This window comes from Hippocampus bargibanti, linkage group LG19 (genome assembly GCF_051943395.1).
Source record: "Hippocampus bargibanti isolate YZ-2025 linkage group LG19, ASM5194339v1, whole genome shotgun sequence".
NCBI classification, from domain to species: Eukaryota; Metazoa; Chordata; class Actinopteri; order Syngnathiformes; family Syngnathidae; genus Hippocampus; species Hippocampus bargibanti.
The window spans coordinates 4947927-4974816 of NC_142752.1; the positions used below are offsets into that span (position 1 = coordinate 4947927).

Consider the following 26890-nt stretch of genomic DNA (forward strand, 5'->3'; position numbering starts at 1 on the left):
AAGGCGGGATGCCTGTTTCACCATTCAACCAATCATCGCGGAGTACCCTGTATTCGAGTAGAAGTAGTACAAAGAATGCAAATTAAAAAAAAAATACATGAATATATACATACATTTATAGATACAGTCCTCTGGTAAAAGTTGAACTACTCACTCAACTTTTTGAACTAGCAATGAGAAGAAACACAGACCCTGCAATGTACTCCAGTACAAAAGTAATATTACATTTTGTCCATCATCGCATATGATGTCAATTTTCAGCATAGAAAAATACTCGAGTACCACGCTGAGGAATTTGTACTTCACCCTCCTCACCCTGACAGCCCAACTCAGCCGTAAGGTTCAGTTCAGTCAGCACTCGGCTGCGGTGGGAGCCAGTCCGATAAAACGCGCTCATCAGGTAAGATGACAGCAGCAGAGTTTATTAAGTGATTTATTTTTATGTATTTATTTATATGGGGAGTTTTCTGTGTGAGTCATTGAATGCTATTTGGGGCCTTGTATCACTTTTCAAATCACTTTTTTTTCCGCCCCGGTTGTTTTTTTCCATCTTGATTTCGGGAACTTCACACAGCTGTTCTCGCTCCCTTAAATTCTCAAAACCATTTATCTCATCTCATAGCCCACCTATTTAAAATTGCATTATCTCTCTTGTTTCTATGTATAATTGTATTTTATTTATTGTATTCTATTTGTGATTGTATTTTATTTATTATAGTACGTATGCTTGTCTGTGACTGTAAAGTGTCCTTGAGAGCTTTGAAAGGCACTTAAAATGGATTATTATTATTATTATTATTATTATTATTATTATTATTATCAAGTGAGGTGGGCGACTGCAAACGTGAAAATTTGTTGTACTTTTTTTCTCTGAGTAAAACTACATTTTAAATGCTAACTTGAATACACATTTTGTTTACTGTTATTTGTTACAGCTTTATTTATATGGCATTTTCACAACAGCGACAGCTATAATGTGATTGACAGCATATTTAACAGAAAACATTATTGCTAAAAAACATGTTTTTTTTTGTTCAATAAGCAATGTTGTTTGATTCCAGAATACCTACTGAACATCATCCTCAAAAATGGGCGACTGGGATTTCTTGTCAACCTTGCTCGACAAGGTCCAGTCGCACTCGACCGTCATCGGCAAAATCTGGATGACTGTTCTGTTCCTGTTCCGGATCATGGTCCTGAGTACCGGCGCCAACAGCGTGTGGGGGGACGAGCAGTCCGACTTCATCTGCAACACCAAGCAACCCGGTTGCGAGAACGTCTGCTACGACTGGACCTTCCCCATCTCGCACATCCGCTTCTGGGTCCTCCAGATCATCTTCGTGTCCACGCCCACGCTGGTCTACCTGGGCCACGCCATGCACATCATCCACCAGGAGAAAAAATTGCGCGAAAAACTGGCCAGCCCCGGCGGAACGCTTCGCCTGAAGTCGCCAAAATACACCGACGACAAGGGTAACGTGACCATCAAGGGGAACCTCCTGGGGAGCTACCTGACCCAGCTGATTTTCAAGATCTTCATCGAGGCCGCCTTCATCGTTGGTCAGTATTACCTGTACGGTTTCATCATGGTCCCCATGTTCCCCTGCTCCAAAAAACCATGCCCGTTCACCGTCGAGTGCTACATGTCGAGACCCACCGAGAAAACCATCTTCATCATCTTCATGCTGGCCGTGGCGTGCCTATCCCTCCTGCTCAACGTCACCGAGGTCTTCTACCTGCTGTGCAACCGATGCAAGACCAAGTCCAGATCCAAAGGGAGGTTCGCTATTAACTCTGTTGAGAACCAAGCAGGGCTTACGAATCCCAGGTGGCCCACGGTCAACGATGCCCTGATCCAAAACAAGAAGAACCTGGACTTGGAGATGGAGAACAGTCAGAGTCTCGGCGGGAGTCTGGATGGAGCCAAGGAGGAAAAGCAGCTGATGGGCAACCATTAGGACTCTTAGCGTGTTAGCATGCCAGCAAAGATCTTTGTTTTTCGTTTGTTGTTTTTCATTTTGTATAGCTTTCTTTGTCCAAATGTACAAATCAAATGCAGCAAGGTTGTTGGTGCATTGAGGTTCATTCTTTACTCGATGGTTTTTAAGTCTGTTTAACTTATGTCGTCGGAATAATGATCATGATCGAAGTAGGAGTCTGGGACTGGGTTGGGAAGAACCAGTGGCTGCTGAACATCGAAGCATGTTAGCATGAAGCTTAGCTTTGTTTTGATGGGATTGATTTTGTATTTCCTGTTTTTTGTGTGTGTTTTTTTTTTTTTAATGTAGAAGTCAACTGTTGTACTTTAAGTTTGAAAGCGACCGTTTCAAAATGGTCGGGATGATGAAAACTACGATGAGATTTGACGGCACACTTCTCGGGAATGGAATTTCTTTCACGACTCAGTTTAGATTACAAGTTATTGTTTCATTATTGGATATCATATGAAAGTATCCCGATCACGCTATTTTATCCTGTATAGTGTTTCGTTTCGACTCATTTTTGTGCATGCCTTGTATGTTTTTTGGGAAAATGATTAAAGTTTGATACAAAAACGGTTTGCCTCATTTATTATTGAGTGGACAGTAAAAAAAAATGTAGTTTATAGAAGCTAACCAAGAAAATGATTGACTGAAGAAGGGACTGGCACTACATTTTTTATTATGATTATTAAGAACAATAAAATATCAGAAGTCTCATATTTGGATTTATGACAGAGGTTATGAATTAGCTACACTTGATTACAGTTTTTACATCGATTTGACTCTACTCATATAAATTCATTAAGTTGTATCAATGTAATTCTTTTTTTTTTATGTTTATTGATATGAACCCATTTGGGGACATTGGTTACGGCAGTGGACATCATATTAGGCTGTCTTTATTTGTGCAAATTATGCTATGAAATGCCTATTTAAGACACCTTTATTTCACATTGCGTCATTTTATCCTGTGCAGGGATACTTAGAGTAAAATGTATGTAGTGGTGACATTTTTTAAGTGCTCACGTGACAGTTTCATTCATATTTGAGTATTTGAAATTAGAATTTATTTGCATTATTTTCAGAATGACTACATTCTATATCACAAATTATTTCATGAGCATTTGTTATTTTTGTGATTATTTTAATTCATTTTTTTAAATAACAATGAATCCAGTAAATATTTCCTCACCCAGCATTTTAACAACTTCATTTGATTGACAAGTTTATTTTGGATTTATCGAAAAACGATTGTTGACGGTGTTGCAATGCAGCCCGTAAGTACCTGCAGAATTCTCTTTTATCTGCAGTTACGTCACATTTTAAACCATAAAAAGAACATTTTGGTGGACGTGCAACATGTGACGACGATAACGAGTAAACACAACACAGTTGGACTTTAACGCACCCACAAAAAGAAATTATTAACCAACATAATCTTGTCTTTTGCCTACCTAAAAAGTTTGTGCCCTTTTTCGCCTCTTGCAACATGGCAACGTGATCCCCCCCCCCTTGTCTCCCCCCACACACAGACAAACACACACATGGTCAGAGACACAAGTGAGAATCAACTCACCTTTGCTTTGCTATTTTTTTCCCACTTGGCTTTTTTGCGATCATCGATCAAGTAGTTGCAGAGCGCAGCCGGGGAGCAGCACGGGTAACTTGTCCAACCCTAGGTAAGCAATTTTCTTTCATTTAATAAGCCAATCATATCAGAATTAATTTTTCTTATTATTTTGCATTCCTAACCATACACTGCCCAATGCTAAACATTCCAGCGGAGGTTGAAAACTTGAATAACAAAAATTGGTCAATATGGAAAGAAGTGTTCAGGGTTGTGCTAATATTTTATTAATATTTATATATAGGTATATTTAATATGTTCAATTCTACTACTATTCCGACTATGAGAATATTTAAAATTACAAGTTATACAATTTGTAACATTTTTGGGTCAAAAGTTTTTTGGTTATTGTAATCTTAATATTTTAATAATATACTTTAGTAATTTTGGGATAAATGATCTAATGTTCTAAACAATCACAAAAAAATAGAATAAATAATGGACAAATACAGCGACATTATTTTAAATTCAAAACACAGTTTGACCTTGTTACGTAAAATTTAGTGGACATATCGATTGTGAGTGGGTGGGAAAAAAAAAAACATGTTACGTTAGATTCAAAACACATTTTTGCCTTTTTGCTTTGAATTTGACATTTTTGGCTCATTTTTACCAACAGCAAACCTTCCATATGTTTAAAGCACAGATATTTAAATGGGTGATATTGATTTTTTTTTACCTTTTTTGCCCTGTGACCTGGGCATTGCAGCAAAGACCTCACACCAAAAAAACAGAAAAATAATAATAATAAAAAAAAATAAAACTGAGTTGTAGCGCCATCTACATTTGAGGTTTTCGCCATAAAATGCCCTAATGTTGTTTTTGTGTTTAAAGTGTGGTGAATAAGGCCGAAGATGGGTGAATGGGGATTTTTAGCAAAGCTGTTGGACAAAGTGCAGTCACACTCCACCGTCATTGGGAAAGTGTGGCTCAGCGTACTATTCGTCTTCAGAATCATGGTCCTGGGAGCTGGAGCTGAGAAGGTCGACACCGCTTTTCTTTATACTTCACTCCTGCTTAGAGCATCACTATTGACGACTAAGACAATCTCCTCCAAAATACTAAAAATAATTTCTTCGTAGACTTGATGTTTTCTACGTAATTCTTCGTCGTCCATGTCATGGTGATCACGGAAGGTTGAATCGGGGCAACTGTTTGTCAAAATTTTCTGAAATAGCTCTTCGGGATTTTGTCCATTGGGCGAGATTGATTTTGCCTTTGTGTCTTGTGGGTTTGAAATAATATAAAGAGTAAATTTAGGGCGGAACACAGTTGCATCAATTCAGGACAAAACAATATGTAAATCTAAGACTATTGGGAAGGGGTGGCGAACAAAATTTGACAGTGTTTCCTGCGTCACTGTCGTTTGGTGTTCCACAGGGTTCAATGTTGGGGCCCCTGCTGTTGTCATTTTCTATATCAAATGTGCGAGTGTGTTCGTTCCTTCATTTGCACAATTACTATTTGGGGCAGGGGGAATTTTGGCACGGTTTCCATTAACTAAATGAGAATGATGATCCGTTCAAGGTGTGGGGAGATGAGCAGTCAAAGATGGTCTGCAACACAAACCAGCCGGGTTGCAAGAACGTATGCTACGACCGCGCCTTCCCCATCTCGCACATCCGCTTCTGGGTCCTCCAGATCATCTTCGTGTCCACGCCCACTCTGATCTACCTGGGCCACGTCATGCATGTAATCCATAAGGAGAACAAACTACGTGAGGAACAGAGCAAAAGCAACTCCTCCATGCTAAAACTTCCCAAGTATTCGGACAACAAAGGTCATGTGAAGATCAAAGGTAACCTTTTGGGAAACTACATGACGTCCATTATCTTCCGTATAATCCTGGAGATGGCCTTCATTGTGGGCCAGTACTACCTGTACGGCTTTGTCATGGATCCCCAAATTGTGTGCACACGGGCACCCTGTCCGTTCACGGTGGAGTGCTTCATGTCGCGACCCACCGAGAAGACCATTTTCATCATCTTCATGCTGATCATGTCTTGTGTATCGGTGCTGCTCAATATAGTGGAAATCTTCTACCTGGCGTGCTCGAGGAACGCCCGGAGAAGAGCTAAAATAGCCGCCGGAGCCCTGAGGGGGCCAATGAACGGGGGCGAGTTTGTCAGAGCATGAGCTGCTGGACAAAATGGCGACCGGCACAAGAGAAATCCCAGAAAAAAACTTCCATGGACCCTCTAAACTGATTACATGTCCACTGCAGTAACTGATGTCCCTGATAGGGTTTAAACAGTACCACGCAGGGCATTTAAAAATAAGTGGTACCTTGTCTTAGGAATTTGTAACTCATTTTTAGGGCCGAACAATTCAAAAAAATAATTTAAATGCAGTTTTGTCACCGGCCTTCTCAGTATTGCGATTAATATTTAATATGCATTTTTTCAAGGTACTCATTCAATATATGTTTCAGCAAACACAAGAAATAACCTATTGTATAAATATATATTTTTAAAATCAGTGGGTTTATCAGGGCCTTCCCATGCAAGTCTACTTTGGTAACGCTTTCCAGAACTGGCTTTAAAACTCCCATGCACCCTGTAACTTGACCAAATTTGAGTTCACTGGAGTAACTGCTTTCCACCAAAGGGTTAATTTAATGCTACCCAATTAAATGAATGAAAAATATGGCATTGCCATTGTTTTTTTGTGTAAATAGCACTGTATTGTATATAAAAAGATGAAAGAAAGTGTGAATAAATACTCAATTTTTACAAAGAGCACTTAAGCTAAAGGTAAACCTCACATTTTGTCAATGTATGCCTTTACAAGGCACAGCCTAAAAGGAATGCTTTACCAGGCTGTTTGTTTCAAGTTGTGAATTGTCTGTTTGTATCTATGAATAAACGGCTGGAAACGCTGAAATGATAATAAAAAAATAAATATAAATACATTTCAAATTGTGTTCCATAGTTCCCCATTCATGTTTGCTGAACACAAACAACGACTTTTTTGAAACATCAGAAATAATGCAAGTACGGGTACTTTCATCATTGCCTTTTCCCTTGTCTTGCTCACAGTACCATCACCATCAGAGGACGGTTCCACATCCTAAATTCTAATTCAGCTCGTAATATTTACCTTTACAGTACGCTTGTGAACACTCTGCATCCATCCATCCATTTTCTAATCCTCTTATCCTCACAAGGGCCCCAGTGGCTTGCTGGAGCCGATCTATCACAGCTGTCTTAAGGCTGTAGGCAGGGGACACCATGAAGGCACAGCGCCACCTTGTGTGAGTCAGAAATATTGACAGGATTTTATTTTACGTTTTTTTTTTAAGGTATTGTATTGTATAGCACAGTGTGGCTAGGGATAGTTAAGATAGTCTACTTGTTTGACGAGATTCTTGTGATTGTTGGTTTAGTTTAGTACCACATAAGCTATAAGGTACCAAACTATTATACACAGTTAGACAGATAGAGAGATTGAGAGAGAGATAGAAACAGAGATAGATTTATTTTTTTCAAACAGCATTGGTTATTCATTGACCGTAATGAAGTAGATGATATTGGAGAAATTAAAAAAAAAAAAACTCACAGGCTTCTCAAGGTGAGGGTAACAGATACTTTGGTGATCTGGACATTGGATCCTTGTTGTTGCTGGAGAATTGCCCAAGAACCTGGACATCAAAGCAAAAACAACATCAACAACAACAATTATACACCATATCAAGAATAATTCTATTTGTATTTGGTATCCAGCTACACATGAATCCTCAATTCATCTTTGACCCAAAAAGATGTTCTCTAAAAACGATTATGCAGAAGACCACAAGAGGGCGACATAACTCTACTCAAAGTCAATTGTCACATCGGGAGGAGGAGTTGGCTAAGCTTTGTCTTTCTTTAATAAAAAAAAAATAATGTGTCTGCGCTTGTCATCAAACGTCTTCAGATATTTCAAGCTTGAGACATACTTTCACTCAGGCAAGACGCTGTGATATCAGAACATGCAGGCAATGACTCGTCTACTCTAAGGGGGAGAAAAAAAAGCCGTAAATAGTTTGGTGTAGTGTTTGTGTGCACATGTTGAGTGACTGGCTCATAAAGCCCGTTTAAAGATACTTTATTTGTAATGTGTTATGTCATTTAATGACTAATCCAAACTCCCTGATGGTTTAAAACAAATGTTTTTGAATGTTACATTTGCAAGTTCTTTTTACATTTTGGATCAAGCAAAACTGTTGCTCGACTCGTTTGATGTGACCCAAAAGTGGGTCAAAGACATCTATTGTCTATTTGTAGACATATTTTTTTTTCTAAACCTTTCTGACTGAGCGTAGAAAAAAAACATTAAATATTGGCTAATTATCAGGAAACGTTACTCAATTTTGGTCTCGTCACAACCTAGTCCAGGAACAAACAGCGTTGGTCGGACGTCATAGCTTGCAATATGCATTTAGTAGTACATCAAACTAAAAAAAATGTGTCAAGTGAGGCTAAAGACATGAGGCTAAGCAAAGGCACATGCTAACTGTTAACAGATGTTGCAGTCCCAAATTTTGCAAAATGTCTTCAGAGGGTGATTAGTTTTACTTCACTTCAAGTGTATGATAAAATGATAGTTGGAAAACTTACATCTTCTCAAATGTTGCCAAAAGATGTCCGGATGTCGCAATTTCAAAGTCTGTAACCAATTCATTGCATTTCAAAGGTTTTTCACAAGGACAATGTTTTTCAAATGTTAATTTTTTTCCCCCAAATATTGCCTCAGGGCTGTAACAATGAAGGTTATTTATTAACATTCTGGTCGTCGAAAGACAGGGCTGTTTATAGTCCAGGGCTCCTCTGACATTCGAGAGGATTACCAATTCTTAGAATGAATGGATGGGCATTGTTCGTAGTTGTACATATAGAACTGAACTTCTCTTCAACCTTTTTATTTAACTTCCTGTTATGGCTCAGTCCACTGTGTTGCGGTTTCATCCTTCCGCCCACTGCCCTAAAAAAAACCCTAAAATCAACTTCCTGAGTGCGCAAAATACATATTGGAGGAGTGTGTAATACAATTACATATTATATTGGTTTATAAAGTGCTTTAACAAGAGCTAAAGATGTAACAAAGCGCTGACATGGACAAAAGGCAAATGCAAAGGAAAAAAACATCGCCAGAGGTCTGACCAGCGCTGTATCGGCACCTCTACAAGAAAAATCAAACCCGAACAAATTCGGGAATGACACTCCCGGTCACAGTTTTTAATTCCTGAATAAATTCGGGAATGGCAGCAAATGAGTTAGTCTGCAATATTTACGTTAAAATGTACTGTTTATATTTTTCGGCCTACATTGAAAGTCAATCCGTTATGTTAATATGCCTGTGCCACATATTTATGTCACCACAAAAAGGGATAATGAAGCTATCAGACAATGATTTGGAGGTTAAATACCTTTGTGCGTAATGCCTGACAAGCGTTTGAGTTGAATTTCATGTCATCGTGATAATCAACGATGTCTTGGGGCTAAACAAGGCGGTGCAAGGTAAAGGAATGAAAGATTTAAGAGAGAACAGACAACAACAGTTACGCTTGGATGACAAAAAGGAGTCAGTCCAAATCAGCAAGTGTCATCTTTTTATTCACCAGTGCAGCTGAAAATATGTTTTAAGTCAATTAAGAAGTTGCGATCTAACATACCAATTGTCATTAAAAATGATCTTAAGAAAATAGTCTTAATGAGACACAAAAAAAGTGAAACCATAATAATAATAATACATTTTATTTCAAGCGCCTTTTAAAAACACCCAACCCAACAAACCGACAAATCAAATCTCACTACATCAAATCTTTATAGTCTATAAAAGCGCCTCACCGCCGTTCATTACCGTCACAGACCGTTGAGTTTTACAACAATCGTGGCACGCTTTGATCTACTACCAAGTGACATTGTGGGCAAATATGGTGTTGTCTGAGGAGAGGGGTTCAAAAGTCAGCTACAAAGTAAACATATAAATATAAAAGGAAAGTAGTACAGGGTGTGTTGCGCCGCCTGCCAGAAGACAACTGGGATAATACCCAGCGCACAAGCGACCCTTGTGAGGAGAAACCTGCTTGGAAAATGAATCGGATGGGAAATAAAAAACAGCATGATGGACGCTAACGCACACTGGGATCTTTGGAGACGAGGACCAAATCGGGCAACCATTTAAAACCCTTTCATGCTAAATAAGACCCCTTTAACCTGATAAGCTGTCCACTGTAGTCCTTGAAAAGGGTAAGGAACATAAATCGGATTTTATCATCCAATCCTGGAATTGAACATCTGGGTCAGCATCTTTTTCTCGGTCTGACAGAAGAAAGTTTGCCATGGAAAGGAGGTGTCCAAACTTGTCGAGTCAGGAGGCATGCGGCAGCAAATCCCACTATCTCCGCCTACGCTTCCCTTAGGAATGCCACATTCCTCCCTGCTTCTCCGTCCACATTGACAGTGACATAAATCACCAGCTTCACCATTATTTCCCAAGAGCATCCAAAGCAAATCCCACTGTGGCAGCGACAGCACAGTAAGCGACGCTCACACTGGAAAACGGCCACGCGTGAGAAACTCGCGTAGGTCTATGAAGTTAGAAAAACAAAAACATGGAATGATCTTCGGTGTTGACATAACTGAGGGTTCAGGTCATCCAAGGTCAAGCGTGAGCTGAGCTATCATTGCCAAATCCAGAGAGGCGGCGATTGTTGGGTGCACTGGGAAGCTGTTGCTCTTGAGAAAATATCTCGGCTACATGCAAGCTTGTGGGATTGAACAAAGCAGACCTCGGAATAACTCTGAAGATAGTTCTCACACTTGGTGCCAAGAGATTGCAGGATGCCTGCCATCGCCTGTCAGGCACGTCTAGAAGCACTTCCATGCGGTCGTCCGTAGGCACGGCCATGCTGACGTCGAGCCGTCCAAACGTAGGCCGTACACGCTGGGGCCATCGGTGACTCACCTCCCGGGCTATAAGGAGGAGCCTCGACGGGAGCGCAGAAACCAGTTGCGCCACTCTCCCGCTGTGATTCACTTCCAGAGCTGGAGCTCGCCGGCGTGAACAGAAGCACAACAAATAGGACCCCTCCGCCTACCACCTTTCTGACCCCACTTGGCCAGTCGGGACCAAGCTTCCGCCAGGAACCCCTCTTGGTAGAAAACCGACTTAGAACTTTGCCGTGCATTCCATTGAAGGAACCAGTTGGACGGGATTCTGGGGTATTGACACTAAGGATTTGCTTTTTGACTTGATGCCTAAGCGGGTTGGTCGTTCAGTCGATATTGTTGGCTCTGGAGGACTGTCAAAGCAGCGAGGAATAAAAATCAGGGCAGGAAAATAAAAATCTCTTGGACCCAACTGACCCGCGGACACCATCTTTACCAGCGCCTTCCCTCAGGTAGGCACTATGAAAAAATCCACAGCAAAAACTAGCAGACGTTGCAACAACTTATTTTTGGGTTCCCAGAACTTGATAAATTATTGACTACCTTTTGCCATTTTGCACATTTATCACTCTGCATCATTCAAACGATTGTTGATCAGTATTGCCACAACTATTGAGCACATTGGTCTTGCTGATGACTGGGCGGGGAACTTTGGTTCCTCGAGAGCCATATCCTGCCTGTTTTGGATCTCTCTCACAGTCAACACGCCTGACTCTCTTTAAATTGAGCTCACATCAAATAAATCTTGGCCATTAGATTGATAAGACACTTAACTCCTTCACTGCCAGACATGTGCAAAAAAATGTGTCCACGCCAGTGTCAGGGTTTTTGTCATTTTCACTCAAATTCCAGGACCCACAGGATGTTGAGTTTTAGGACCACATAAACAATGCAGCGTAAGAAACTTTAGAATCTCTTCTTTCGTCTGAAAAAGAGTTAATTCCCAAGCTATATGGGTCTGGAGTTATATGAGCTTCAAATGGGGCCGGCTGCACAAAAGGCAAATGCCATTCAGGAATGGCAGTGAATGAGTTAAGAGTCACCAGAGTGAGAGAAAGTCCTCATGAGTTGCGGACTCTATCCATAAAGATGATTCTGATTGCAGAGAAGATTCATCCACCCTCCCCCTGACAGAGACACTCCTGCTGCCGCTCCCCACATGGCAAACGGCTCCGTCTACCAGCTCATCGAGGACTGCGAAGCCACTCACAAGGGGCTCTATAAATTCTACGCCGCCGTCATGATCATCATCGTCATGCTGGCGTTGCCTCTCAACATGTCAATCCTGCACCTCTTCATCTTCAAGTTGAAGTTCTGGAAGTCCAACACCAATGTGGTCTTCTTGTTCAACTTGGTTCTTGCCGACATGCTGCTACTTTTTAGTCTGCCCATCAAGGCGTACAATTACATCCAAGGAGAGCGGCGAAACAGCAACGACGCCGTGTGCAAAGCCATGCTCTTCATGCTCTTCCTCAACCGCGGCGCCAGCATCGCCTTCCTCACCGTCACGTCCATCGACCGTTACTTCAATGTGGTGCACCCGGGCCGCAAGAACCTGCTCAAGGCTCTCAAGAAGTCGCCGCACATCTCCATTTTCATCTGGCTCATGCTCCTACCCCTCACCATACCCACTATGCTCAAGAACTTTGACTGCTGCAATAGCCACAAGAGCGACGGGAACCAGGAGGACACCCTGATCAAGGTAAGCGGGACCCTCGGGTGTAGAAGTTTAAAGCTGCCATAGAGAGACCGCAGGCATTTTTGTTGCATCAACCCTTCCCATGCACCTTGTAAACCCAATTACACTGTAAACTGTCCATTACAGTCACCACTGTGTTAAATAATCAATGCGAGATGAACTGGGATACTGCGATGGAAGACCGCTGTGGGCCTGAGGCCATTCAGTCTAAGCTTGTTTATAAAAACAGCTCATGGGGCTCCATATTAGACATGTAGTGCAGTCTATAAATAAAAATGGTTATCTCAGTGGTTAGCACCATGGCCCCCAAGGGTAGAAGATTTTAAATGGGATTTCGGCTGCTCCTGTGGCTTCCTGCCACATTCCAAAAATAAACAAACAAATGTATACATTGATAGCTTGAAATCCCTTTCTGTGTTTACACACAAAAAAAAACGCAAGTCGGCTTAAAGTTGCAGAGTAAACAATCACAAATATGTGGAGGAGTCTCTAAATTGCCCTCAATGTATCGAGTATAAACGTGTCCATGAGGCCTCCTAATCAGTTGCCCGAGTCACTTCATCTAGCTTTTCTCGACATGATTCAACTCTCGTCATTTTCCTTGTGTCAGGACGTGGTGGACAGTTTACGAGAGGCGGTCTTCTTCACGCAAATCGTCATCCCCTTCGTCATCCTGGTCTACTGCACGGTGCACATCGTCAACCGCCTACGCAAGAAGACGGTGGGTGACAGGACCAAACTGAGGCGGGCCGTATTCCTGGTCACCGCGGTCATGGTGGTCTTCTCGCTATGCTTCCTCCCGTGTACCATCGCTCGGGCGGTGCTGCTGGTGGCCCGCGTGCAGGAGTGGCACGAATCCTCCCAGGATAAAGCGGCGGTGGCGTTTGACGGCCTCATGGTGCTGTCCTACTTGGACTGTCTTCTGGACCCGCTGGTCTACTGCTTGAGTAGCACCAAGTTCAAGGCGCTCTACCTGTCCACTTATTTCCCCTTCCTGCTGAAGGACGGGCCGCTGCCAATGGACAGCTCCACGGGAAATACCGCGCCGAACCCCAAACGCAACAATGTCATCTGAGGGACTCCAAGCAGCAGGGGTCTGTTTTGAATTCCAGCCACGATGTGGACTTCATTCTTAAAACTGTACGCTGACGTTCAGCAGCACGGCGGACGATAGGTTTGACATTCTGAATTTTACACAGAGACGTTTGTCTCGGTTTAAAAATATATATATTGACTGACTGAATGGAAGCATGTCCGTTGACCACAAGGGGCCTGTCGGGATCATTGTATGAAAAAAAAGAAGTTTCAATTGCAATTTTTATCCCTCTTTGCTTCGATAAAACCACATGGCAATAATTTCACAACTGTTTCTTTTATTTTTATTTTTTTATACTCATCAGATTTTGCTAATTTCTCCTATTTTTTAACTGTTTTTTCAGCATGTTTTCTCCCCATATAAGGCGCATCCCCAATCAAGGGTGTATTTTCAAAGTTTTTCCATATATAAGGTGCACCGGTCTATAAGACGCATTTTCAATGAATGAAAAAAAGTTTTCCAAATATGTATTATATATATAAATATTTAAATGTTTTTCTTAATATAAGGCACACCACATTATAAGGCGCTACAGTAGAGGCTGGGGTTACACACTACTTCTTCTACAGGGGGAAATGGAGTCGGTGGCTGTTGACAGTAGTTGCCAGACCTGCGTACAAGGTGCAAGGTCATCTTTTGAAGAAAAATGATGACTTTTGAGTGCACCTTATACATCGGAAAATACAGTAACTTTTACTGAAAGTCATGCTCCAGTCCATTATATTAAAAAAACACACACACTTGACAAACACCAAACTAAATGAATACTGTGTGTATCCCATGATACAATGTAAACACTTGACCACAAATAAAGAACTTGTTCTTCGTAATAATGATTTAGAACATTCCGCAAAGCGAACTGTGTAAGCAGTATCGAGATTTGTTTTCTAATGAAGAATAATTTCAAAACAGCCCTATCACAAATTTGAAATTATTATCTCATGCAAAACACATGATTATTTTTTTTTTATATCTACATTAAATATCAACAGAATGTGTACCTAAATTAATCTGTCCATTGCGCCAACCCAGAAATGTCCTTTGACAAGCCTAATGAAATCATTAACAATCCCAAATGACTTCACACTATGTTACGCAGTAGCTGAAGATCCTAACGGGAACATGACTACTATTCACGTCACTTTCCTTTCGGGTTAAACAGAGGTCAGGGTTCACCAAAAAGGGAAGAAAATATCACATCCTAAACTCTGGATGTCCTACAAGGCTAATGTCTACATGTATAAGTATATATAATATTTTCAGACCTTATTTAACAACATAATGGATTCAAAATATTCACTGGTATATTTCCTACCATGAAAGGAAGCAGCGGAAGCGCAACGAAGCAGTCCTTATCTGGAATATGTCATCGCTTTGATGATGTCATCCCAGGAATGGTCACATGATATAGCTGATGATGTCAACCAGGTGGCGAGCGTCTGGGCGTCTAAAAATACATGTCAGACAGCGTGAGCTCACCTTGATTCAATTTTACGTCATGTTTTTGTCTACCTTTACAATATGTTGCAATCACTGTATGTGCGTGTGTGTGTGCGTGTGTCATCATTGAGCTGAAAAGCATTTCCAGTCAACACCAAAGTCATGGACCGCAAATGAGGGATCCATTCCAATAAATTTCAAGCCAGAAATAAATATTTACTTTTGTCCAAATGAGTCATATCATTCAACAAAAAGCTTCACCTGAAAGAATCCAAAACCTTAAATGCTGCTTTTTGTTTACGGGTATACAGTTGCTAACGTTTTACATTTTGTGGTTTTGAACACGGGTTTTGAAACAATGCCAGCCGTTATCGCAAACGATCTTAATCGATAACCCATCTCGCAGTGTGGCGCTCAAGCAGGAAGAAGAAAAAAAAACTTGTGTGGGGGCGGAAGCCACAAGATGAACAACTTCCTGCTCCCGTGAACGCGTTCATCCGCGCCATATACAAACTGTTTTTGTCGCCACGGTAACGTGACAAAATCCCTGTGAGGCAGAGCGACTAACCGGCTCATAAATGATTACCATCGAATTCTACAATCATTGGCCTTAATGCTTCAGCATTGAGCCTCGCTTCAAAACTCTATAACACCCTCAATAATCAATCAAATATATGCCTATAAACATTTTTTCCCTCCAGGTCCTCAGTCACAAAAAGTCCATTATTTATTTTAAATAAAAAATATTGTTTTCCCTCAAGTGTTTTAATTCACCCCAATAAATGAATAAATACCTCACCTCTAATAAAAACAAATGGGTTCTCCCATTTGTCGTCAGCAAATATTCGCATGTTTGTTTTGGCCATGCTTTTACGTCGGATGGCCTTTTATGTTTTTTTTCTACAATAGCGACTTTTAATTATTTTTCTAAAATGGTGATTTTTCTATATTTTTTTTTTCTAAAATGGTGACTTTCTAATGTGTTTTTATTTCTAAAATGGTGATTTTTTTTTTAATAAAATGGTGATTTTCTATTTTTCTCTCCCTAAAATGGCGATGTTCTATGTTTTTTTTATTTCTAAAATGGCAATTTTCTGTTTTTTTTCTACAATGGCGATTTTTAATTATTTTTCTAAAATGGCGATTTTCTATTTTTTTTTTTAATTTCTAAAATGGTGATTTTCTATTGTGTTTTTATTTCTAAAATAATTTTTAAAATTATTTTTCTAAAATGGTGATTTTCTATTTCGTTCCTGAAATGGTGATTTTTTTATTTTTATAAAATTGTGATTATATTTTTTTCCTAAAATGGCAATTTTCTGTTTTTTTCTACAATTGCAATTTTTAATGATTTCTCTAAAATGGTGATTTTTTTTTTTTTTTTCAAAAATGTCGATTTTCTATTGTGTTTTTATTTCTAAAATGTCGATTTTTAAAATTATTTTTCAAAAATGGTGATTTTCTATTTTTTTTTCTATTTTTCCTTTCAGGGAAAAGCTGAAAGGAAAAGAAGAAATAAATTGTCTCATCCAAAAGAAAATACAAACAATAATCATATAATAATAATACATTTCATTTATAAGCGCCTTTCAAAACTCTCAAGGACACTTTACAGTAACAGTCGCAGGATATTTCTTCTGCAGGTGAGCAGCGGCAGCCATACGCGCCAGCGTTCACTTAACCCGGCAGTAACAAAGTAAAAAAAACAAAAACAAATAAACACCTTTGAATAAATTGCTCCTTTGTTCCAAGTCTGCATATGAATAAATGCCTCCATCATAATTTCGGGTGTGACAACAATAACTATAAACACCGTGCTTCAAATATCAATAGGCACCTTACTTCAAATAAACTTTATTTGCCCCTAAATGTCATCTACCACAACATTTTAACTTTCAATAAATGTCCTGTTATGTGTAAAGTCAACCAATCAATGCCTCACCTCAAATAATTCTTCTTATAATACCAAACTTGTCATCCATTGCAACAAACAACCACAATATTTTTTTAATCAAAGGATAAACTGTTGAAAGTTTGCTTTCCACAGCCGCAAATACAAGCCTCACCTCAAACAAAAGACACAATCTAGAGGACCACGGATGCGTTGGTGGGCTTCCGCAAAGTGGGACATGTGCAGACGTGAGTGATTGTCTTTCCTGGCCACCTGAGGAATTTCACAACTCTTTTCAGTCCAGAGTTTGGAAAACATACAGTCGACTTGTGACGCTGCCGTTCATACCGGTGGGAGTCAGAAAACCACACCTCCGAGCGTGAAGAGCCTTCGCTCACTCAGCCTCTTTTCATCCGAGGGGGGGGGGGATGAGGGAAGAACGGCCTGGCTCTTATACGGTCACTCATCTGGTTGGCTGCATTCGCCACCTTTGAGCTCGGCCGGCGTTTACTCACCGAGCATTTCCCTCGGAATGTGACTCAAACTTCACCCGACTCGTGAGAAGGACGGCGTGCAATTCGACGAGAACCAGCGGCAGGGGGCGGACGGGACGGTAGAGGACGATGGGAACCAACGCGTCCGCCGTGGACAATGAGTTGGACCACTGCAATGTTACCAACGCCGCGACGTACAACGTCCTCTCCGTGATCGTGGCGGGACAGTTTGTTCTCGGTCTTCCTCTCAACCTGTCGGTTCTCTACATCTTCATTTTCAGGTAATCTCTATCATTCAGAAAAAAAATATCCCTCCCTTTCATAACAATAAAAAAACACCTTGTTATTTGTGAACCACCATTGAAAATGACTCACCTCAAATGGACACTTATTTTGTTTTTTCCCCCCACTGTTAGCCACAAAAACAAATGAAAATGATCTAAATCTATCCAGACAATAACATATTCCCAATACGAGCCCTCCGCTATTAATTGTGAATTGAATAAACACCTTTTGTTGAAATATCTTGATAAAAAAATTCACCTTGAAACGACACGGGCCTTTTTTTTCACCCGAAATGACATAAATGATTGACTTCGAATGGGCAACTGTTTTTTTTTTTCCTAGTGCATCATTGAGTGAACGCGGGCGCGTGTGGCTGCCCCTGCTCACCCGCAGAAAAATATCTTGTGACTGCAAAGTGTCCTTGAGAGTTTTGAAAGGCACTTATAAATGAAATGTATTATTATTATTATTATTATTATTATTATTATTATTATTATTATTATTATAACAGAACAACGCCTCATCTCATAAATAAATATAAATAATTACAACAAATTAACGCATTCACTGCCAGAGGATGTGCTAAAATGTGTCCACTCCAGTGCCAGGGTTATGGTCATTTTCACTCAAATTCCAGATCCCACAGAATATTGAGTTTTTGTACTACATAAACATTCAACACATCATAAGAAACGTTAGACTCTCTTCTTTGATCAGGAAAAAAAAGTTAATTCCTAAGTTATATGGATCTGGAGTTATATGAGCTTGAAATGGGGGTGGCTGTACAAAATACAACACATATATATATTGGTTGATATTGTGCTTTAACAACAGCGGAAGCTCTAACAAAGTGCTAACTTTGCTGCTGTGTTACTTCCGGGTAGAGTGAACGCTGGCGCGAATGGCTGCCGCTGCTCACCCGCACACAAAAAAATCCAGTGACTGTAAAGTGTCCTTGAGAGTTTTGAAAGGTGCTTAGAAATTAAATGTATTATTATTATATTATTATATTATAATTATTATACATATTATAATAAATAATAATAATAATAATAATAACTATAATAATGATTATTATTATTATATAATAATAATAATAATAATAATAATAATAATAATAATAATAATAATAATAATAATAATAATTTGGATTTGCCTTTATTAGTCTCGCAGTGGAGAAATTTACATTTCACAGCAGCAAAAAAAGTAACTATTAGTAGTAGTAGTAGTAGTAGTAGTAGTATGATTGTTATTATTATTATTATTATTATTATTATTATTATTATTATTAGAACATGGACAAAAGGCAAATGCTGCCCCCTCGTGGAAGAGAAAAACATTTCCAGAGGTCTGACCAGCGCTTTATGATCACCCCCGGAAGAAAAACCAAAACCCAAAAATATTCACGAATGGCACTCCACGTTACAAATTTCAATTTCTGAATGAATTTGGGAATGGCAGTGAAGGAGTTAAAAAGTCAATAAATTAAATAAATAAATAAATGCAGGGCTTCAAGCAAAGTCATCCATAAGAATCAAAAAAACATCTCACCTCAAATAAAAACCGTTCTTCTTCTGCCCTGACTCTTCTTCTCTCCTTCTTTCCGCCAACGAAGGTTCAAATTCTGGAAGAACAAGAGCGTGTTTCTATTCAACATTGTGGTGGCCGACTTCCTGCTGGTGGCCTGCCTACCCGCTAAGGCTTACAGCTACCAGCTGGGCCTGAGGCGCAGCCCCAACACGTGGATGTGCAAGGCCATGTTATTCATGCTCTTCCTCAACCGCGGCGCCAGCATCGCTTTTTTAGTCACTCTGTCACTGGATCGTTACTTCAACGTGGTGCACCTCGGGCGGAGGAATTTTGTCAAGGTATTGGTTGTCCGAAGCGATTTTCGGACTCGTTGTGTTGCCTTATCATGTTATTAGGTTACAGGGTAAAACTGATTTTCTTTTATGGACGGGTCAAGGTCTTAAAGAAATCTCCAGAAATCTCGGGGGTGATCTGGTTGCTTCTATTGCCCCTTACTATACCGACCATGCTCAAAACCTTTGAGTGCTGCAACAGCCACGGTCGGGACGTTGAGACCTTTTACCATGATGTCACTGACACATTCAGGGAGGTATTGACTTGCTTTCTATCATAAACACAATTGTCACAAAATGCCAAAATGTGTGCATTCCAGTGCCAGGGTTGTTGTCATTGTCACTCCAATTCCAGCACCCGCAGAATATGGAGTTTTAGGATGACATAAGCATTCAACGCATTAGCTATCTATCTATCTATCTATCTACCTACCAACCTACCTACCTACCGGCTATCTCTTAGCTGTCTATTAGCTAGGTAGCTTTCTACCTATTGAAGTTACTTTCTGTTAGCTATATAGCTGTATAGATATCTATTGACTGTATTAGTTAGCTAGCTTTCTATCTATTTGAGTTACTTCCTGTTAGCTATATAGCTGTATAGCATTTTAGCTAAGGAGCTATCTAGCTAGCTATCTATTGGCTATCTATTAGTTAGCTAGCTTTCGATGTATATGATTTAATTCCGGGTTGAGTGAACGCTGGCGCATGTGGCTGCTGCTGCTCACCCACATAAAAACTGATCCTGTGATTGTAAAGTGACCTTGAGTTTTGAAAGGCACTTGTATATGAAATGTATTATTATTATTATTATTATTATTATTATTATGAAAAGCCAAAATGTGTGCACTCTAGTACCAGGGCTTTTGTCATTGTCACTCAAAATGCTGCCCCCTTGTGGAATGGGGGAAAAAACATAGCCAGAGGCCAAGGCCAGCCCTTTATCGGCACCTAAGCATGAAAAAACAAAACACATTTGGGAATGGCGCTCTACATCATATTTTCAATTCCCGAATAAATTCGGGAATGGCAGTGAATTAGTTAATCAACGCCACATCCCCAATATACATCTTACCTCTATCCTGTCCCATGTGTATCATCTACGACAAAAATAAATGCCTCACCTCAAACAGAAACCTTTAGAACACCCAGTTGTTCTATACAGTCCGCAGTCCATTAAGCGTGTTTCTTGATGGTTCCTCTCGACCGTAGGTGGTGTTCTTCTCGCAAATCCTCATCCCGTTCATCATCCTGCTCTACTGCACAGTGCGCATCATCCATCGGCTAAAGAAGAAGACAGTGGGAGAAAAGGCCAAACTAAGGCGAGCCATGTGCGTGGTGATGTCAGTGGCGGTCATCTTCTCCGTCTGCTTCCTACCGTGCGCAGTCGCCCGAGCGGCGTTGTTAGTCATGCGTCTGAGACGATGGCAGGAGGCCGAGGACGTGGTGGTTCAGGTCTACGACGCCCTGATGGTGTTGTCTTTCATGGATTGTCTGCTGGACCCACTGGTGTATTGCTTCTGTCACTCGGGCTTTAAGGATGCCTACCTGGATACTTTCTGTCCAGCATTCCTGCACAAGAGACTGCACAAGGCCGAGACCACGATGACAACGACGACGACGACCACTGCAGGGAGGAGTCTTTCATTGCCAATGATTGAGAAATTACAAATATGAACCTTACAGTATTTGGGTATTTGCCTTTCAATTCAGAATGCGTTAAACAAGGGCATTGTGCGTGTGCGTTTTAACCCAAATGTTCCATCTGCCAATAGAACATGACAATTTGACTTGGCAAAATTTCTCAAGCCCATTGTCAGATGTCGTTAGCATGATTCAAACAAGTGTACACTGCTACAAAAAGAAACAAGTGACTTGAATTATAAGACATGTTTGTGAAATGAGCTGTCTTCACTTTTTTTAATACATTTTTTACAGCCGTACATACAGTAGTTATGGAGGTCTTCGTAATTTATATTTGTGTTAATGGTTGCATTTTACTGCCACCTAGCGATACAGTCGCACACGACAATAAACGCAAAATCAATTAATAATAATCATCATCACAAACGGCTTCATTCTTGACTCTATTGATATGGATTATTGCTGTGTTTATCCAAGTACAAAAACATTTATTTTCTTTATTGGAAAAAAATGGGTGAAAAGGACTAATGGGATTTCCAACGAGTTTAAGCGAGAAATAGTTTATGGAGGCATGGAACCTCGTAGCTCAATGGGGTGCTGTATTTAGACAAATAAAATGATGTTTTTTTTTCAAGATAACCAATAATAAAATATCCACGTGTGATTAATTAAAATGGAAACCCCAGTAATGACACCAGGTGCGCACAAAACGGTAAATTATGGCTAGTTATGAATACGTGTTAGATTAGCCTTTATTAGTCTCACACTGGAGAAATTTAATATATTTCTTGAAAACCTAACATGTCAACAGGTTTTTTTTTCCAAGTTGGCATTGTTTAGTAGCTTACATTTGGCAAACGATAGCAAATTAACATGTCGGCAGCTGTATCGTCAGTATGATTTAAGTCACAAACTTACCACCAAAACGTCGGTTTATCACGTACTTCAGGCACGTTGGCAAACTCCTGTACTAATCGACGTATTTGCTTCAAGATCTAAACTTTGGAGAGAAAAAAACTTTTAATTTACTTTACGAGTGTCCCGTGAGTGAGATGATGGGGGAAAGACGGATGCTCCAATTTTCCACTCGGACACAATTTCAGGAAACACTAAGAAGAGGAAACAATGCCACGACTGATGCCACCTTGTTTCTCACCCGGAAACATTTTAGTGTGAGACTAAATCAAATACAACACGTTGCCACGACGACGGCGACTTAACTGTCAAACTGGTGTTATTTATTGGCTTTTGCCTTTCTGAAATATCGACATTCAATCCAGTCAATTTTACGTTCCAGATTGTAGCGATGATTGACGTTTTTGTCGTATTTTTGTGGCGTAATTACCACTCACACAGCTTTGTAGCAGCTTCTCGATGAAATATGCTGATGCTCGTTACGTCGGTGGCAGGTGTTCAAATAAAACACATTGTCAAGAAGTTGAGCGCTAATACACGCGTTGAATTTATAAGAAAAGTGAAGCAATACAGCGCAGTACAGTACTGGATTTGAACTAAGCCCTCTTGCGGTAGGAAGTGGTCATTTATTGCCCATGTCAATGCTGCCAATAATCTCACACTGATTGTGTGTTTAATTTCCCAACATCAAATTCAATATATATACTATAATATATAATAATAATATATATTGCGTTAGCTGTGGAAGAAAAACACTTTCATGGACATTTAACAAAATACACTGCGATTGACTGGCAACCGGTTCAGGATGCCCCCTCGTCCACTACCCGAAGAGAGCTGAGATAGGCTCCAGCACCATCTCGAACCTAGTGAGCATAAAAGTGGTCTGTAAAATGAATGATTTAGCGAATAACAAAAATACAACAGTACATTGGTCATCTAGGCCTTCTCCTTGATTCCTATTGGACAGGAGACGCCAGTACCACCCAGCCCGCAGTAGCCATTTGGGTTCTTGCTCAAGTATTGCTGGTGGTAGTCCTCGGCGTAGTAGAAGGGTTTTCCTTCCGCGATCTCTGTTGTAATGCTTCCGAAACCTTCTTTGGTCAAAACCTGCACAAGCGCACGCACACACGGCAACAATCAATTTCCTTTACAGGATGCAAACTGTCCAGTTATATACACCAAGTATGTCATTGGCAAAATACCAAATTATTCATATCTGCCTAGTTAGTCTTAATAAAAGTATCAACTGTTTCTAGAGTGGATTTTTTTTGTACACGAAGTAAGACGTCACTCGTGAAGATGAACTCACGTGGACGCGGTGTGTTTATTTAATTGGGTGTAACTTCCCATTTACATGTGTGTTCACATATTAAGATGCATCACAAAATAGTCCAATTCAGTTTGCAGTGAAAGAGTAAACTGAACTGAGTAAACTGAATATGCAAGCTAATTCATTTTTTTGTTATTCTTTGTGGATGTAAAACAACAAAACAGCAAAAAAAATTGTAGCGCAGTGTTGTCAAGAGCGATTTGACATGACAAATAAATAAATAAATAAATAAACTCAATCTGTGTGTACGTGTGGTAGTTTTGCAAGTGACTTCAGCAGGGAGGGACAGATTTAGGACCCAGATGGTTTGGCAAGAACGTGTGCGCGTGCGTTTGCTATGGGCCAACTGCTCACACACACACACACACACACACACACACACACACACACACACACACACACACACACACACACACACACACACACACACACACACACACACACACACACACACACACACACACACACACACACACACACACACACACACACACACACACACACACACACACACACAGATGGAAGCAGGAAGGGGGAATTGAAGTGAGGGGTGTGGGGGGATTGGACAATCTGGTGAGAAAACAGAGGAAACGCTCACCAAACACCTCCTATCAATTTGACATCCAGTCATGACTAAACGATCCCAGAGTCGCAAAGATAGGGAGATCAATCAGGGCGTACAATGTCATGCATACCTTTTGGTATTGATCCTTGGATGAGAGCGCCTCCTCAAGCTGCTGCTGGCTGCAGGCGTAAATCGCTGAGCGGTACGGCGTGCCCACATCGTTGCCCTGACGCATACCTGGAAGTGCACGCAATAGGAAAAGCAACAAAAAATATATAATAAATTAAGAATGATTATAATAATAATAATAATAATAATAAATTATGACGCACACAAAAGAAAAAGCAAAAAAAAAAATCATAATAATAAACAATGACTTATTAAACATATATCAACATATGTATAATATGTTAGATTTTAAAATTTACATATGTATATATGTTTTTCTCAATTCCCCAAAATACTGTGCACCATTAGGCGTGCATATTGTACCTTGCGTTGGGTTATGACTTTCCCAGAAAACCTTTAGCAGGTTGGCAAAAGAAACCTCCTTTGGATAAAAGACCACTCGGACCACCTCGGTGTGGCCCGTCATGCCTACACGTAAAATCAAAGTTACACTTTGAATAACATGAAGGTAAAGCAAAATGTACATATAAACGTGTGTATTTTGTGTGTACCTGAACACACTTCATTGTAGGTTGGGTTGGCTGTGTAACCGCCGGCGTAGCCAACCTGTGTGGAATAAACGCCTTTCTGGAGCCAAAACTTTCTTTCTGCTCCCCAGAAGCAGCCCATCCCTGTGAGAGAGAAACACACACATTTACAATTTACCCTTGCGGTTGGTTGATATTCGGATCGACGCTACTCACCAAAAATGACCGTGTCTGTGTCTTCCGGGAACGGTGGTGTGGTTCTGTTGCCGTTGACATCGTGTTTGGCTGGAGAGATTACACACGTGTAGATAATTTGATGCGTATAAGGAAAAGGGTTCCTGAGTAAACCCCAATGACAGAGCGGTTGAAAGTGCCCGTTTTTTGCCCGTTAGTGTCTGGATGACAACTATATGGAAGGAAATAACGAAAAGGTGATATATGCTAACACATGTCATTCATATTGGATTTATTTCAACACCCGGATTTGGTGAACGCGCAGCATATTCAAGCAATATCCTGCCATATCTGGGTTCTGTGTGAAAAGCAAAGACAGATAAATGCTCTTCTGTTCCGGCTGCGATGCCAGTGCACATCTATTCATGGCACGCCAACACTTAGGAGCCCCACTCGTAGTGAAGAGGAGCGTGCCGCGGTGCCAATAGGAGCGGCTGCCAGATTAAAGCTGACAGCAGTCTTGTTGTTTCCTACACACATGCATATGCTTTCATTCCAAATTCTAAAAATAAAAAGTACATATCCTGTTTCAGCAGATGGATTGTCAGGTGACATTTTGACACTTGGTCAAAACAATGTGTTTTGATGTTCAATGTAACTGGTCCTATCCATAATTCCTTATCCCTGCCCTTTTCGCACCAAGTACTCAAAACTAAAAGGTAAACAGAGCTGCAGTGTTAACAAAACATTACCATATTAACAGTTCCTAGCATTATCTTCCCATTATTTTCTATATTAACGTTGCCATATGTTGCATCCATTCACCGGTTCTCATTCTAGGCTTAGAATTAAGGTTTGCTGTTGTTGTACATGGGGCAGCATGGTGGCCTGCAACTTGTATTGGACATATCCGTCCCAAAAAAATCGCCACGGCAAGAAACAGGATAAAAATTGTGTCCTTAACCTTTGAAAGGCGCTTGAAAATAAAATATTATTATTATTATTAGTCGATGGGTAAAAACACCTATTCAAAATTGCATTCTTTGTGTAGTTTTATGTCTTCTTTTGTGATTTATAATTCTATAAGTTTTATTGTGCTTGCTTTGCGATTGTAAAGTATCCTTGAGAGCTTTGAAAGGCGCTTATAAATCAAATGAATTATTAGAAATTTGGACGAAGACAGACGGGGATATACATTTTGCTTTCCTTTGCAGCACGGCAATTATTTAAAAAATATACATAACGTAAAAATTAATAGAATCAATATACTGTATATAATGATCATAGCGCTGAAAAGCTTTGTTACTGTTTATGCGGAAGTCAATGTTTTGCGCATGCGCAGTATATACATCGCGATTAAAACGTATTTAAAAAATAGTTTTCAACAATTTAGACGTCATAAAAAACTGTTGTTGGGGATTTAATTACTCCGCCAACCACATCCGCCTCAATAAATCATTGTAATCGTGTTTTTACGCGAAAATCATGTCGTCATTCCGAAAGTGGGCATGCTAGAGCTAAGATAGTGGTGACTTACCGGCCACTTTGATGGCCTCAGTTCGGCCAGTTAGGGCTTTATCCGGGCTTGGAATCTGAGTCTTGGACGTCATGTCTCCCATCCGACTGTTGACAAAATGTCGCCAAATAGTACTGAGCCTGTAGGCGGAGGAGGAGACCATTGAACTCAACAGTCTGGTTAAACGATAACGCTGCTAGCGTAGCTACGCAACAGTCAGAGCCACGCTTGTGTAACAACACGCGTTATTTAACCTGGATTCACAACACACACTACAAACTATGGCATGTCGTAATCCAATTCTAATAAATATTAAATCCTTCCCTGGTGTGTATTATTGATCTATGTGCTGATATTGCCGCATTCATAACATCACACGTACAGCCGAGTACATTTGGTTTGAAAATTAATGATTGTTAATTAAAAACATCTAATGTGGTTGCATTCGGGAGTGCAATAAATTTAAAAGTAGCTATACACATAATCTTAAATGGCCTCGTAAAATGTTATCTTTTTTTTCGGGAATAATGAGGGTTTTGCTTTGTGAGATGTCCCTAATGAAGTGGGTAGTGGATTAATTCGGGACATTTCGTGGCTGGCTCCCCCCGTCAGCCAGTCTACAGGCTTGTGTGGGGGAGGAATGGACAAGGGGATGCAAGACAAGACCATGTGGCCCACTGCTTGTCCTTTTTTAATTCACGTTTGAGTGACTTGAAATGACGATTCGGATGGGGTGTGCGCGGTGAAACCAAATTGCAGTCTCATCTTTACACACCAAG

At 40.3% G+C, this 26890-nt stretch overlaps 5 protein-coding genes and 1 long non-coding RNA gene across 9 annotated transcripts; 4 read left to right on the top strand and 2 right to left on the bottom strand.

Annotated features, from left to right (window-relative positions):
- Positions 1 to 241: 241 nt before the first annotated feature.
- gja13.1 (gap junction protein alpha 13.1) lies at positions 242 to 2555 on the top strand. Its single transcript, XM_089021958.1, has 2 exons — positions 242 to 400; positions 1062 to 2555. Exon 2 carries the CDS (start codon positions 1089 to 1091, stop codon positions 1956 to 1958), a length of 870 nt encoding a protein of 289 aa, XP_088878084.1. The 5' UTR covers positions 242 to 400; positions 1062 to 1088; the 3' UTR covers positions 1959 to 2555.
- Positions 2556 to 3508: 953 nt separating this feature from the next.
- On the top strand, positions 3509 to 6037 carry LOC148883676 (gap junction Cx32.2 protein-like). The gene is made up of 3 exons (XM_089021959.1): positions 3509 to 3661; positions 4444 to 4592; positions 5137 to 6037. The coding sequence occupies exons 2-3, from the start codon at positions 4464 to 4466 to the stop codon at positions 5743 to 5745; spliced, it is 738 nt and encodes a 245-aa protein (XP_088878085.1). The 5' UTR covers positions 3509 to 3661; positions 4444 to 4463; the 3' UTR covers positions 5746 to 6037.
- A 3208-nt stretch (positions 6038 to 9245) lies between these two features.
- LOC148883677 (12-(S)-hydroxy-5,8,10,14-eicosatetraenoic acid receptor-like) lies at positions 9246 to 15007 on the top strand. Of its 2 annotated transcripts, none has more exons than XM_089021957.1 (3): positions 9246 to 10993; positions 11676 to 12243; positions 12851 to 15007. In XM_089021957.1, exons 2-3 carry the CDS (start codon positions 11701 to 11703, stop codon positions 13313 to 13315), a joined length of 1008 nt encoding a protein of 335 aa, XP_088878083.1. In that variant the 5' UTR covers positions 9246 to 10993; positions 11676 to 11700; the 3' UTR covers positions 13316 to 15007. The 2 variants fall into 2 exon arrangements, with proteins under 2 accessions (XP_088878083.1, XP_088878082.1); XM_089021956.1 differs by having other exon boundaries at positions 9250 to 10993; positions 11647 to 12243.
- LOC148883678 (uncharacterized) lies at positions 14651 to 20569 on the bottom strand. Its single transcript, XR_016118455.1, has 3 exons — positions 20433 to 20569; positions 18998 to 19070; positions 14651 to 14783 (listed from the first exon to the last, which is right to left on the bottom strand). It is a non-coding gene; the product is annotated as an uncharacterized LOC148883678 (long non-coding RNA).
- On the top strand, positions 17030 to 21371 carry LOC148883679 (12-(S)-hydroxy-5,8,10,14-eicosatetraenoic acid receptor-like). Of its 2 annotated transcripts, XM_089021954.1 has the most exons (4): positions 17035 to 17442; positions 19062 to 19314; positions 19413 to 19565; positions 20521 to 21371. In XM_089021954.1, exons 1-4 carry the CDS (start codon positions 17291 to 17293, stop codon positions 20983 to 20985), a joined length of 1023 nt encoding a protein of 340 aa, XP_088878080.1. In that variant the 5' UTR covers positions 17035 to 17290; the 3' UTR covers positions 20986 to 21371. The 2 variants fall into 2 exon arrangements, with proteins under 2 accessions (XP_088878081.1, XP_088878080.1); XM_089021955.1 differs by lacking the exon at positions 19413 to 19565 and having other exon boundaries at positions 17030 to 17442.
- A 1019-nt stretch (positions 21372 to 22390) lies between these two features.
- Positions 22391 to 26381, bottom strand: msraa (methionine sulfoxide reductase Aa). 2 transcript variants are annotated; one of them, XM_089021960.1, is made up of 7 exons: positions 26133 to 26372; positions 24638 to 24706; positions 24446 to 24565; positions 24258 to 24362; positions 23896 to 24002; positions 22798 to 22977; positions 22391 to 22733 (listed from the first exon to the last, which is right to left on the bottom strand). In XM_089021960.1, exons 1-6 carry the CDS (start codon positions 26272 to 26274, stop codon positions 22807 to 22809), a joined length of 714 nt encoding a protein of 237 aa, XP_088878086.1. In that variant the 5' UTR covers positions 26275 to 26372; the 3' UTR covers positions 22391 to 22733; positions 22798 to 22806. The 2 variants fall into 2 exon arrangements, with proteins under 2 accessions (XP_088878086.1, XP_088878087.1); XM_089021961.1 differs by having other exon boundaries at positions 22391 to 22977; positions 26133 to 26381.
- Positions 26382 to 26890: the final 509 nt, after the last annotated feature.